Source organism: Pseudoliparis swirei, chromosome 2 (assembly GCF_029220125.1).
Source record: "Pseudoliparis swirei isolate HS2019 ecotype Mariana Trench chromosome 2, NWPU_hadal_v1, whole genome shotgun sequence".
In the NCBI taxonomy this organism is placed as follows: domain Eukaryota; kingdom Metazoa; phylum Chordata; class Actinopteri; order Perciformes; family Liparidae; genus Pseudoliparis; species Pseudoliparis swirei.
In genome coordinates this window covers 5,172,463-5,184,209 of record NC_079389.1, presented here as the reverse complement: position 1 = coordinate 5,184,209, position 11,747 = coordinate 5,172,463, and the positions used below count along the sequence as shown (strand labels likewise).

The 11,747-nt window shown below is 42.9% G+C and overlaps 3 protein-coding genes across 3 annotated transcripts; 1 reads left to right on the top strand and 2 right to left on the bottom strand.

Annotated features, from left to right (window-relative positions):
• Positions 1-2,770: 2,770 nt before the first annotated feature.
• On the top strand, positions 2,771-6,773 carry zgc:136439 (uncharacterized protein LOC678627 homolog). The gene is made up of 8 exons (XM_056436978.1): positions 2,771-3,072; positions 3,998-4,087; positions 4,184-4,263; positions 4,352-4,467; positions 5,351-5,448; positions 5,787-5,855; positions 5,950-6,008; positions 6,491-6,773. Exons 1-8 carry the CDS (start codon positions 2,881-2,883, stop codon positions 6,609-6,611), a joined length of 825 nt encoding a protein of 274 aa, XP_056292953.1. The 5' UTR covers positions 2,771-2,880; the 3' UTR covers positions 6,612-6,773.
• asnsd1 (asparagine synthetase domain containing 1) lies at positions 6,700-9,058 on the bottom strand. The gene is made up of 3 exons (XM_056436964.1): positions 7,640-9,058; positions 7,203-7,384; positions 6,700-7,017 (listed from the first exon to the last, which is right to left on the bottom strand). The coding sequence occupies exons 1-3, from the start codon at positions 9,056-9,058 to the stop codon at positions 6,771-6,773; spliced, it is 1,848 nt and encodes a 615-aa protein (XP_056292939.1). The 3' UTR covers positions 6,700-6,770.
• On the bottom strand, positions 9,031-9,867 carry LOC130208076 (ASNSD1 upstream open reading frame protein-like). Its single transcript, XM_056436991.1, has 4 exons — positions 9,741-9,867; positions 9,512-9,565; positions 9,209-9,284; positions 9,031-9,119 (listed from the first exon to the last, which is right to left on the bottom strand). Exons 1-4 carry the CDS (start codon positions 9,813-9,815, stop codon positions 9,079-9,081), a joined length of 246 nt encoding a protein of 81 aa, XP_056292966.1. The 5' UTR covers positions 9,816-9,867; the 3' UTR covers positions 9,031-9,078.
• Positions 9,868-11,747: the final 1,880 nt, after the last annotated feature.

Below are 11,747 nucleotides of genomic sequence, written 5' to 3'. Positions count from 1 at the left end.
TGTGCAGAATGAGCTTCCAATACGTCTGTTGTTGGTCGTCTCTACAGCAGCATGTCATTCTGTCTCTACGTGTCGCGTTAACACGACTCCGATCTCCGTCTCGCGCGCGCCGCAGAGCTCCGGTGCCGGCGCCGGCGCCTGCGCCCCCCCCCCCCCCCCATGAAGGAGTTATGCTTAGGACACCAACATGGGTAGCAGCGGTACTGGACATGGACTTTAAAAGCAGTGTATATGGTTTGGCACGGGCATATTATGAGTTCTGATATTGGGCTGGTTTTTGGGCTGGTTTTGTCACACAGACCTGGCAACCCTGGCCGTGTGACTACGTGAGCCCGTGTCGAGCACACCAGCGTCAGGCTGGGCGCGATGGGGAGACCGTCACCGGTCCCCCTGAACACGTGGAGACCGATCATGACGAGCAGCCTGAACTTAGATTAGTACCGTAACGTTGACTGCAAGTCTTGCATTCATAAAAGTAGGCCAAGAAATAATAAATTAGCCATTATAACCATGTTTAAGCTAGTTCGTAGCCAGTGTTGGGAGTAACGCGTTACTGTAATTCCACTACTTTTTGCGGTAACGAGCGTGTAACGAAGTATTTTTTTAATCAACTAACGCAGTTACAGTTACTGAAATTTAAATGAGTTCGTTACTCGCGTTACTCTCTTTTGTGAAAAATGAACACTTGCAGACAAGAAGACAAGCTAGGCTACTTTAGCTGCTTCTGATCTGACATCGCAGGACCTTGGTGGCGCAATGATATTGTAACGTCTCGGACGTTATGGACTGATGACACGGAGACGGGACGACGTTATTAATCCTCCCTTTATTGGGCATTCACCAACACAGACAGCGTGCTCCTCTCGGCTCAGCAGCGCGAACATCAACAACAACGGTTCCCGTCAACCACCCGTAACTTCCGTTTTCCGACAGGTTAACCCCGCCTCCCCTCTACTCCGCCAATCACAGGCACGCCTCCCCTCTACTCCGCCAATCACAGGCACGCCCCCTCGACCAGCATGCACGGTGCCACACTGTGATTGACAGCCACTTCCAGTGTTGCCAGGTCCGCGGTTTTTGCCGCTGGTTGAATTTTGTGTCCGCTGGTCCGGGTAGACCTATTTTGCATGCAAATTACATGAATATCTTTAAATAAAAATCCATATTTTAAATGAAATAATTAATTTATACCCAAATCCTACCAAACTGACTCCAGATCAGCACGTACACGCCTCACTAGCACCCCCCCCTCAATTATATGCAGCACCTCAAGGCACCTTTGTTTTCTCTTTTAATTAGTGTTAATACTGTAGGCCAATCACTTTTATTTCATTGGGCCTAATGTGGTAAAAAAAAAACACTGTTAAATCACTGAGACAGTTATTTTGTATTAAGTTAACTAAAAAAGGGACTTTTGTACTCCTGCTTGATTTGAAGGCCTGTTGCCCTGTTGATTGCAATAAATAGGTCTACAACATATGTTTATTGTGTTTGACTGTTCAGTACTGTTCATGACATTAAAAAAGCAGACATAAAAGTAACTTAAAAGTTACTTTCCCTAGTAACTAATTACTTTTGATATACAGTAACTAGTAAAGTAATTCAATTACTTTTAAAAGAAGTAACTATAACTAATTACTAATTTTCAGTAACTTGCCCAACACTGCTCGTAGCTAGCACGAGCTACGAGCGTGAAAGTCTGCTAGCAGATATGTTGATGTACAGCGGTCCCGGCTGTATACCCGGTGTTACCGGGAATATAATGACGGAGGAATAAAGACCGTGGGGCGTCACTTTGTTTCAGTGGAACTCTCGCTGTCAGAAGCAAAACTTTATTTGTCACGTGTCATCTTCAGTCCCTCTGATTGGTTGTTCTCTTTGCCCATCAACACAGTGACAGGATTAACCCTATAAAGTCTGCACATGACAATACATATCACATCATATAATGGAGAACATATATTGTGTATGTTAACAGTCTGATATCCGTTGTGTGTCAGTGCTCCATGATAACGGCTTCTACAGGGAATATGGCCAAAGAGGTTTTTAATGTCCTCATTGTGCGTTTAAAAAAAATATATCGGTTCAGGCACCGTTTAGGCACCGGTATCGTTTTAAAAGTACCGGTTTAGCACCGGTATCGGAAAAAACCCAAACGATACCCATCCCTAGTGATGAGTAGTCGGCAGTATGTACGCACTACATTTAATGGATGTCTTTTCTTTTTTTGTAAGTGCCAGAAGAAAATACTGAAAACCTGCAATATATGGATGTGTATTTAAATGTTATAAAGGCATATTTTATAGAGTAAAGTTGTACACGTGCATTTAACTCAACTTAACTTCAAATAACAGAATAGCCTCACATTTTGACGATGACACACCAACATTTGTTTTCTTCCACACAATCCTCGTGCTAACTGATTTAATTGTCTTTCGATATTAACATTTTACCACTGTGGTTAAATGACTTTTTTATTTATTCTGTGAAATCTCCGGAGAATATATTTTATTTTGAAAAAACAAATTTCAACCGGACGTCGTGCCCATTTTGCCTGCTAAGGAAGTTAATTACCAGCTAACGGTGAAAACCGACCGGCGAACTAACTGATCTAATTGTCTTTCGATATTAATATTTTACCACTGACCCTTAAAAATAATTATTCTGTGAGAAAGCTATATTTTATTTTGAAAACAAAACTGCAACCGGACGTGCTTCAAATCTCGTCTCTCGAAGCCAGACTTGATTATCGCGAGAGAAGAGTGCGATTTTAGTTCCGTCTGTAACTGTTTCCCAATACTTCTTTCCCCCCTATTCTGCCTGCTAAAGAAGTGAATTTCCAGGTAACAGACCGGCATTTCTCCCGGTTCCGAGGATAAGATGAAAGCGGTGATTCTTGCCGCCGGCTACGGGACCAGGCTCCAGAGGGACGTGGCGGCCGACGGAAGCGGCAGGTTCGCTCACCTGGCCGGGACCGCCAAGCCGCTGCTGCCGGTGGGACGGTGCGCCTTGATATCCCACTGGGTGCGCGCGCTCACCGCATCCGACTGCGTGGACCGCATTTACGTCGTTGTGAGTAGCAGAGTGTCGTCGGTCACTTTGAGTTAGGTTTACAGACATACGTAGGATTATAAAAATATGATTCATGGTTAAAAAATAAACTACCTGATACTGTATTAAAGTAGTTGAAATTAGAACCGTGACAACGTACATTATCATCTAATAATGCACCAATAATAAAATCATGTTGTCTAAAAGAAGGCATTCTGCATAATGAGTACTTCTTCCATTTAATAATAATAATTATTACTATTTTTATTACATTGTGCGTAATAATTCCAATGTATTTGTTAAGCAAATAAAAAAGTAATATGTAATGACTCAAAATGTAAGATATAAAAATGAGCCATTCTGCATAATGAGTACTTCTTCCATTTAATAATAATTATTATTACTATTCTTATTTCATTTCTCATAACAATTTCAATGTATTTGTTCAGCAAATACTGAAATAATATGTATTGACTCGGATGTAATGTCTAAAAAGGAGCCATTCTCCATAATGAGTACTTTTTCCATTTAATAATAATAATTATTATTTAAAAAATGTTTACATTTTGCATAATCATAACAATGTATTTGTTAAGCCATTAAAAAAATGTATAGTCTAAAAAGGAGCCATTCTGCATGAGTACTTTATTCCATATTATAATACTAATTATTACTATTTTCATAAAATGTTGCATAATCATACCAATGTATTTGATTAAGCCAATAATAAAATCATATGTGATGACTAAAATGCAGAGTCTAAAAGAAGCCATTCTGCATAATAAGTACTTTTTTGCGTAATCATACCAATGTATCTGTGAAGCCAATGCAGACTTGTTTTCGTTAAGGACCAGGGCTGATGTCCTGGTGTCCATCCCTTAATATGCAGGTCTAAACGTGGCCTCAGAATGAACGACCCACTGTGATCCAACACTTCTCTCCACAGACTAACGCCGTCTACCTCGCCGCTTTCGAAGAGTGGGCGTCGCATTTCACAAATGTCGAGATCCTCAGCGATCGGACGACGAGCAACGATGTAAACGCACGTTTTCACCATATTGTTCGCGACTTGTTTCGGCCTTTTGAAAGTGCCCTTTCTTTAAATACCTCTGACTCTTGTTATTCCTCCAAGGGGCGTCTCGGTGCCGTCGCCTGCCTGCAACTTGCAGTAAAGCACTTCGCCGTAGAAGACCATGTCCTCGTAATCGGGGGGTAAGTCCCCCCCCCCTGAGTTGACACTATCAACACCACTCAAGAGTTGTCACACGTGCAAACGCATGTCCCTTTCCATCCATTACAGTGACACCCTCTTCAAGGAAGATTTTAGCCTCTGCAAAGTAAAAGAGAGGTTTTCTGACCTCCAATCAAAGTGCGAGGACAGCTGCCTGGTGCTCTCGTACGAGTGCAGCGAGCAGGGTGAGTACAGGAAGTCTCACCCTGAAGTCTCAAACATGCCTGGAATTCTAAAGAATGGTTATTTCCAGACCTGGAAAAGTCTTTGGAAAAAAATGTAATCCTAAAAGTCCTGGAAAAAGTGTTCTATTCACATGTTTATTTACGCTGAGTTTGAAATAATTAGTGTTTTTAAAAGAAAGACGCTCAAAATATAAGCAGGCATACGCTATTCTATAATTTATTTATATAAATGTGTATTCTTTTAATCACACTATTGTCTCTCATTCATTTGAGTCATTTAAGGTAATATATGTATGTGCTTTGGAATTCTCCTTGTTAGTTTAAATACGACATTTTCACACTTTTTCATGTAGACAGATTTCACAAAATGTTTGGTCGTGGAAATTTGGTTTAAAGTTTATTTTTTGTTGTATATTTTATTCAGTCAATCATTGCAATACAATACAATATTATTCTATATAATAAACAAAACAGAAAGACTGAAAAGGTATAGGTCGAAACAAAAAATGCTTATGTATTCCTATCCTAAATTATTATCATCAAATAAATCAGAAAATTAATTTAATATAAAATAAAGAAAAATAATAATAATAAAGAAAATAAAAATATATTTATGTATATGTATGAAAAAATACATATGTATATATATGTATGTATATATATGTATATATATATGTATGTATATTATATACATACATATATATCCACATACATCTTCCATATACATACGTTTCAATCACACTTATAACCCTAAAAAATTGTTTTATAAATAATCCTGAAAAGCATAAATGATTTGACCATTCTTACATCTATTTTAACTCCTACAATAGAAATACAGACGTCCTGGAGACCCATCAACATGTGACCTGTGTGTCTTTGTCAGAAACTCGGAAATACGGGATCCTGGAAGTCGACGGCGATCTCCGCGTCCTCTGCATGAAGGAGAAGCCTCTTCCCTCCGAGACGACGTCCAGGAGAGCAGTGAGTTCCCTCTGACGACGCCGGTCGCTCAGCTCCGATCCGAGGAGCTCCACGTCCACGTCCAACGTGGTGGGGAGTGAACGCTTTTTTAAAGTCTTATTTGATCTCTTCTCTGCAGTGATTGGCTAACGTTTCAGGCTCGCAGACACTTGGCAACCAGTGAAATACATGAGCACAAAAAAAGACGTCGTTCAAATTCATATAGCAATATAAAATCTATCATTCTGTCCAGTGCGATAACTCCAATTAATAGATGACGTGTTAGTGATACATTGACATGTGAAGTTTACATCTACACTGCGTATCTTTGGAGACGATAACTTGCATTTGTTTTCCAGTGCCCATGTTTCTACGTGTTTTCAAAGACAAGTCTTCCTCTGTTGGATACCTTTCTGGAGGAAAAGAAGGTACCGGTACATTTAAAAATCAAAAAGTACGACTTGTGATGTTTAATCGTTTCATTTATTATTTACTTATTATACTCAACTTTTGTTTCCATAGGAGGCTCCCATTGATGAGAAAGATGCCCCGGGGAACTTTGTCTCCTGGCTCATTCCAAGGTAATTACTGCTGAGTCAGCGATCCGCATCATTATCCCAAATTAGTAAATCCACTTTGTGGCGACCAGTCGGTCCTCTTTTTTTTCTTCAAACTTTCCATACACACAAGAAATGATGTAAAAGCACCATGCTTCACCAAGATGCAACCCATATATATATATAAGTTTAAAACTAAGTTATAGACACCCTGTGAATAGAACTCTTTGAATATATTTTACGTTGGTGAAGTGTTGCATGGTTGTTTAGATTTTTTTTGTTTCCTTATTTATAATTATTTTCCTGCTTTAATAATAATATTTTTGGGGTTCCCTTTTTGGCCAGATGCATGGTTAATTTTTACATACTTTTTATGTTTTATTATTATGCATTCTTACTTTGGAAGGTTGTATTTCTGTAAAAATACTTAAATAAAATAGTATTTTTTTTAAATGTGTATATTCGCTCAAACGAATACATAAAAATAATATTTTTTTTCCTTTCAGAGAGCCAGTATACATCCATCAGATTTCTGGGCGTTTCGATGTTGGAAACTTGCCTTCCTATATCGAATGTGACCTTTACTTCAGGGAAAAACTTCAAGATGTTGAGTCTTACATGGTGTAGGAACTGGACAAAAACACCATATTTATGCACTGATAACTAATCAAATGGACAAATTCAAGAATTGGAACTGTAAATAAGACTTTAAATATGAATTGTACTCCAAGGGATTTTATAATGAACATTTTCCATTTACTTTTTGCATTAAAACCAATGATTCGTCTACTCGGTGAGGAGTCTTGTGCATTTGTCCGAGGCCTTTTCGCGGTGGGCCTCCATCTTTGCGATGCGGGATCCAAACTGCATGGCTCTCTTGGGCAGGACGGCCGATTGGCCGAGGCCCAGCCGCTTCGCCGTGAGCCTCAGGAGGAGTTTCTCCCCGACGCCGCGAGGCAGCGACAGGTCTGCCTTCTCCCACACGGGCAGAGCGTTCAAGTGGCTCACCACGTCCTCGTCCAGGTAGGGAAACCTGAAGGCGGTTAGAATTGTGATTTAGAAAAAGTCGATTCCTGGAAGCTGACTTTTGCTGCACCGCCACAAACACCACTTCCTGTTCCGTTAGATTAACGTCCTAAAAGCCTGTCTCATACTTCAAATAGTCTGCACTACGGTCGGCTCTGGTGATGCGCACAACACAGTCGTTACAACACGTACCTGGCCTCTTTCCCATGGTCCCCGATCACTCGGTCATCTCTGCCCAAATTCCTGGACGGGATCCTTCCCAGCTCCATCTCCAGTTCCTGGATCAGCCCCTCGTGTCCCGACGCTGTGAACCGGACTCTGTGTCTGGAGTAACCGGCGAGCTGCTCGTCCGCCCCGATCCCCGTCAAGACGACCTGCGGTCACGGAGAGGCGGCGTAGGACGAGCAGGTCGATGTGTGTCGTTTGAGGATTGGGAAACATATCTCGACTCCAAAGAAATGTTTTTGTCGAGTTAAGATATGATGCGTCGATGTCGACTAATCAATTTATTTATTTAATCAACAGTTGATTCTGTAAAACTGAGTTTCTACACTTTAAAAAAAAAATGTAATTTAAAAACAAAGTTTAATAGAGCTCAGAAGCTTTAGTTCCAGGAATGTCTCGCTCACCTTTGCCGACGACGTGAAGGGCCTCTGGTCGCCGTCCCCCGCGGCGACGAAGCCGGCTCCTCTCGCTGCGAACCACACGGCACAGCCGATGCTGTCATCGAGCACCGTATCCAGCGGATGCACCAAATGGCAAACGCGCTCGCGGCGCATTTCCTGCAGCTCCTCCTTCGTTACGTCGATCTCAACAAAATTCCACCTCCGCTCAGGGTTCAAGCCTCGCAGCTCCCCGAGGCCGGCTTTCCCGGTGATCCTGTCCGGAACGTCGAAGGGGCCGGACGTTTGGGGATCGGCTCCGGCGTTCTTACAATCCGCCGGCTTGTTTTTGTGCTTTCCGGGTTTCCTCGCCGACTCTTTCGGCTTCTTTGGCACCTGTAGTTCAAACGCTACATTCAGGAGGTCTATTGGTTGGTGAGCAGGGATGTGACGGTCAGCTAAGGCGGCCAGGATCATCGAATCCAGCCCTCCCGAAAAGAGTATGGCCACACCAGCGAGTTCATCAGACGGAGGGGAATCGTCTCGCGCCTTGAACGGCAGAGACTGAACACGCCGCCTCACCGCCTCGCTGAGAACATCCGTGAGACGGCTCACTTCGGCGTTGTTCTCTCTGCTTGCGAGCAGCTGCTCCAGATCCGTCACGCGCGGATGCGAATTCGGATGAATTTCCTCTTCATCCGACAACTTGGGGATGGATGTGTTAAGAGGGCACACGGGCGAGGTGAGTGCGAGGCCCGACCGGTTCATCACGGCGGTGCAGCCGCCGGGTGCCGACCCCAACGCAGCCGGACTGGAGCTGGAGACGAGATCACGTCCCCCGTGAGCCCAGGGGTAAACCTCAAACGTCACGCGGCCGGCTTCCGCGACGGCCTTCAGGTCGATCTTGTACACGCCGACCGCTGGGACTTCCTGCCAAGAAGACGCCGCCGGTCCAGCTTCACGGGCCGCCACGGACGTCAGGGTCAAGGCGACGACCTCCGCGTCAAACGTCCACAGCAAACTCCGCCTTCCGAGGAAGTCTCTGCCGAACCAGAGGTGGTCTCCGGCCTTTTGGTAGTAAACGAACGCCCACGGTCCCCGTAAAGCGGACAGGACGGCCAGGATCTCCGAAGGGCCGACGCAGGACGAGAGGCGCCGAGAGACGACGGCCGTGTCGTTTTCCTCCGGCGTCACCGGGAGACCTCCGAAAATCTCCCCGTTCCACAGCAGAACATTCCCGGCGTCGTCTTGAACCGGCTGAGGGGTGAGAAGACCTCTCATGTGGAGAACGTGGGCGGAGAACAAACACCGATAGCAGGAATTTGCGCCTCCGACTGTGACCTCCCGGCTCAAGTCGGGCCCTCTTCTCTTCAAATGCTCGCGAACCGCTTCGCTCCGCACGCAGCGAGCGGGCGACAAACTCAGCGCGCAAAAAATGCCGCACATTGTTGCGATGAAGGTCCGTCTCACATGTCCTGCAGATCCTTTTTCATGTCATCGAGTTCCTCTGGAGAAAAGGAAATACCGTTTATGATCATGTATGTATTCAGTGAGATAAGACGCACAGCAGCTTGTTCCTCTATTTAAATGACTTACTTTTACATGAACCCAGCGTCTGATCTCGGTCTGCTCGGAAGAATATGTTACTGTTCCTCTGCTGGACGTAGACTTTCTGGAGGGGGAAAGTATCCATAAGATGTACATTAATACACACAACAAAATGCATGCTCCAGAGAAAATAATGTCAAAGATTGCTCATCAATTTTCTTTCAAAGTTGCATCTAACAACTCATATAAACAGGTTTAAATAAGAGAGTTAATATCCATAGATTGAAGGCATAACCACATTTTAAAAAAGAAGAAAATTCCAGGCTTTTTTCTGAGCAAACCTCCGCTCACCCTGTTTTTCGTCAGCTTGGAGAGCTCATCCACGACAATCTTCTGCTCCTTTATCTGGAAGTTATCAAACACGAATTAATGTACAGAAATGATAAAATGGCAACACATTAAAATTCTCAAGTCGGTTTTTTTTTACGTATAACTTAGATACACCCAGATAGGAGTAAACATGGCAGCCTTCACGTATGTCATGCTAACGTTACACGTTTACCAGCTCGTGTTTATGTACCTTCTTGTTCAATTCCTCCTTGAGAGCGGACGGTCCTTCAAAACTATCCTCGTTATCGCGAAGTTTCGAAGACATGTTGGTATAAGTTATTTCACATGAACGTGGTTGAAGCTGTACGACTTCAGTGTACGCGCATGCGCAGCAGCTTTGAGAACGTTTCCGGTTGCGGTTGCCGGTCCAGTTGTGACTGCACTGCCCCCTAGAGGTGGGCGGGTGACACATACAGTATTTTTCTTTTTTCATGATAAATATTCTAGATGTAAAATAAAAACTAGATTACTATAAGTTTATATTAAAAAGAGCACAGGACATAACACTTCAGCAAATTAATGCACAATTTAAATGCAATACATATAAAATATTGTACACAGTGCCACTCTTCAACAGAGATTTATTTTCTCATATGTCATGTTGTGATACTTTGAACAGAAAAGGATTAGGGCTACATGTAAAAGAATATATATATTTGAGTTCTGATTTCGAAATTCCGACTTAATTTGTCCCCAATCCACTTCCATAACTTTGTAATATTTTGTAGCAGTTTAGAGCATTTTAAATAACACACAGCATATTTGCTACACATCAATTAAAACAAGCGCTTTACACTCTAACCTAACATTTGCACAAACCACTTACCCTTTTTAGAGGAGCATCATCCCCTTTTTTATTTTTAGAAAGATAAACTATTTCCAGAGCTGTCACCAGGGTCAAGGTTGAGTGCTCTGTTGCTTGAGCATCTCAACATCTTGAAGGGGATATTCCAACTGAGCAAAAGCACATTTAAAAAGTATTTGTGTCCACTTGATGACTGTAAATCCAATATTATAAGTATTATTATTTATTTTTTTAACTCTGTGTTTGGTTTTTATACTTCTGAGGGTATAATCTGTCTCTGCTGCTCGATGCCCCACTGTGTTCACCAGATGTCACACATTCTTCTAGATCAGGTTTACAATTCATTTCTAGATGTGTACCAAGTTGGAGCGGGCCAGACAGGCCAGTAAACAAATACAAGTTAATAGGAGAGCTGTGTTTTCTTCTGGTTAAAAGCACAATAATGTTTATATTTATATTATACTACGTTGTAGTTGCTGCTTAGATGCTCAGGACATGAGTGTGTATGAAAATTAACCTTTATATCTAGACGCAAGCATTCCACGCATGTCATTAGGTGGACATACAAACTCCCTCCTGGCTTTGAGGGAGCGAGTAAATCAAACTTACGGGTTGTGGTCATGTTTGCCAGTCCTATAAATCTCGGCCCTATGTTGTTGTTTTACATTTACGCAGACGATGATGTGAAATAAGGAAATGAACCCTGTGGATTGAGTATCACAATGGTGCGTAGGAATGAACTAAAAAGAGTAAAATATATATATGTTGTCCTGTTGGCAGGGGCAGCGGGTGGTTGGGGGAGGGGAGAGCAACTCATTCAATAAGCATGCACGGGGGTTCAAACCTGAAACCTTCCATCCCCATGTGGTACAATTACACTAAATATATATTTTGGAGGAAACTGAGCCGCAACGTCGTATTGATCTGACGCAGCCTGTCAGATGTTTACCGTTTCATTCCCTGGAATCGAGGGCATTTTGGGACCGGTGTCCAGGTCATCGCAGCCAGACGGGTGACCTTTGATGTTGATTTTTATTCTCCGGTGGAACACAAAGTCTTAGGCCCCAGCCAGCGGTCGAAAAAAACCCACAGAAACAATAAGACCACAACACTGTTGTGTTCCAAAAATGGGTAATGGTAATCATTATCATCACCGTTGCATGGTGTTCTATGGTCACTGAGACGGTTGGTAATCTCACTGGTGTCCAGCAGTATCATGAGATTTTTCGGGAGACCTCAAGAGCTGCAGCTTCAGTTATTCTAAATATCGCCGAGCTGTGTTCCCTTTCAGCTCCATCGCAACAATTCATTACAAAGAGTGAACAGAAGCTCGGCGTGAAGAATAGATGAATAATCGGGATCCAGCCTCACGTACACAGTCCACCTCCTTCT

Coding starts and splice junctions, on each gene's coding strand:
- zgc:136439 (XM_056436978.1), top strand. CDS start 2,881: ATGAAAGCGGTGATTCTTGCCGCCGGCTACGGGACCAGGCTCCAGAGG. Junction 3,073..3,997: donor TGGACCGCATTTACGTCGTT/GTGAGTAGCAGA, acceptor TTCTCTCCACAG/ACTAACGCCGTCTACCTCGC. Junction 4,088..4,183: donor ATCGGACGACGAGCAACGAT/GTAAACGCACGT, acceptor TATTCCTCCAAG/GGGCGTCTCGGTGCCGTCGC.
- asnsd1 (XM_056436964.1), bottom strand. CDS start 9,058: ATGTGCGGCATTTTTTGCGCGCTGAGTTTGTCGCCCGCTCGCTGCGTG. Junction 7,385..7,639: donor CCTTCACGTCGTCGGCAAAG/GTGAGCGAGACA, acceptor CCGTGACCGCAG/GTCGTCTTGACGGGGATCGG. Junction 7,018..7,202: donor GACCATGGGAAAGAGGCCAG/GTACGTGTTGTA, acceptor AACCGCCTTCAG/GTTTCCCTACCTGGACGAGG.
- LOC130208076 (XM_056436991.1), bottom strand. CDS start 9,815: ATGTCTTCGAAACTTCGCGATAACGAGGATAGTTTTGAAGGACCGTCC. Junction 9,566..9,740: donor AGGAGGAATTGAACAAGAAG/GTACATAAACAC, acceptor GATAACTTCCAG/ATAAAGGAGCAGAAGATTGT. Junction 9,285..9,511: donor CCAAGCTGACGAAAAACAGG/GTGAGCGGAGGT, acceptor TTCCCCCTCCAG/AAAGTCTACGTCCAGCAGAG.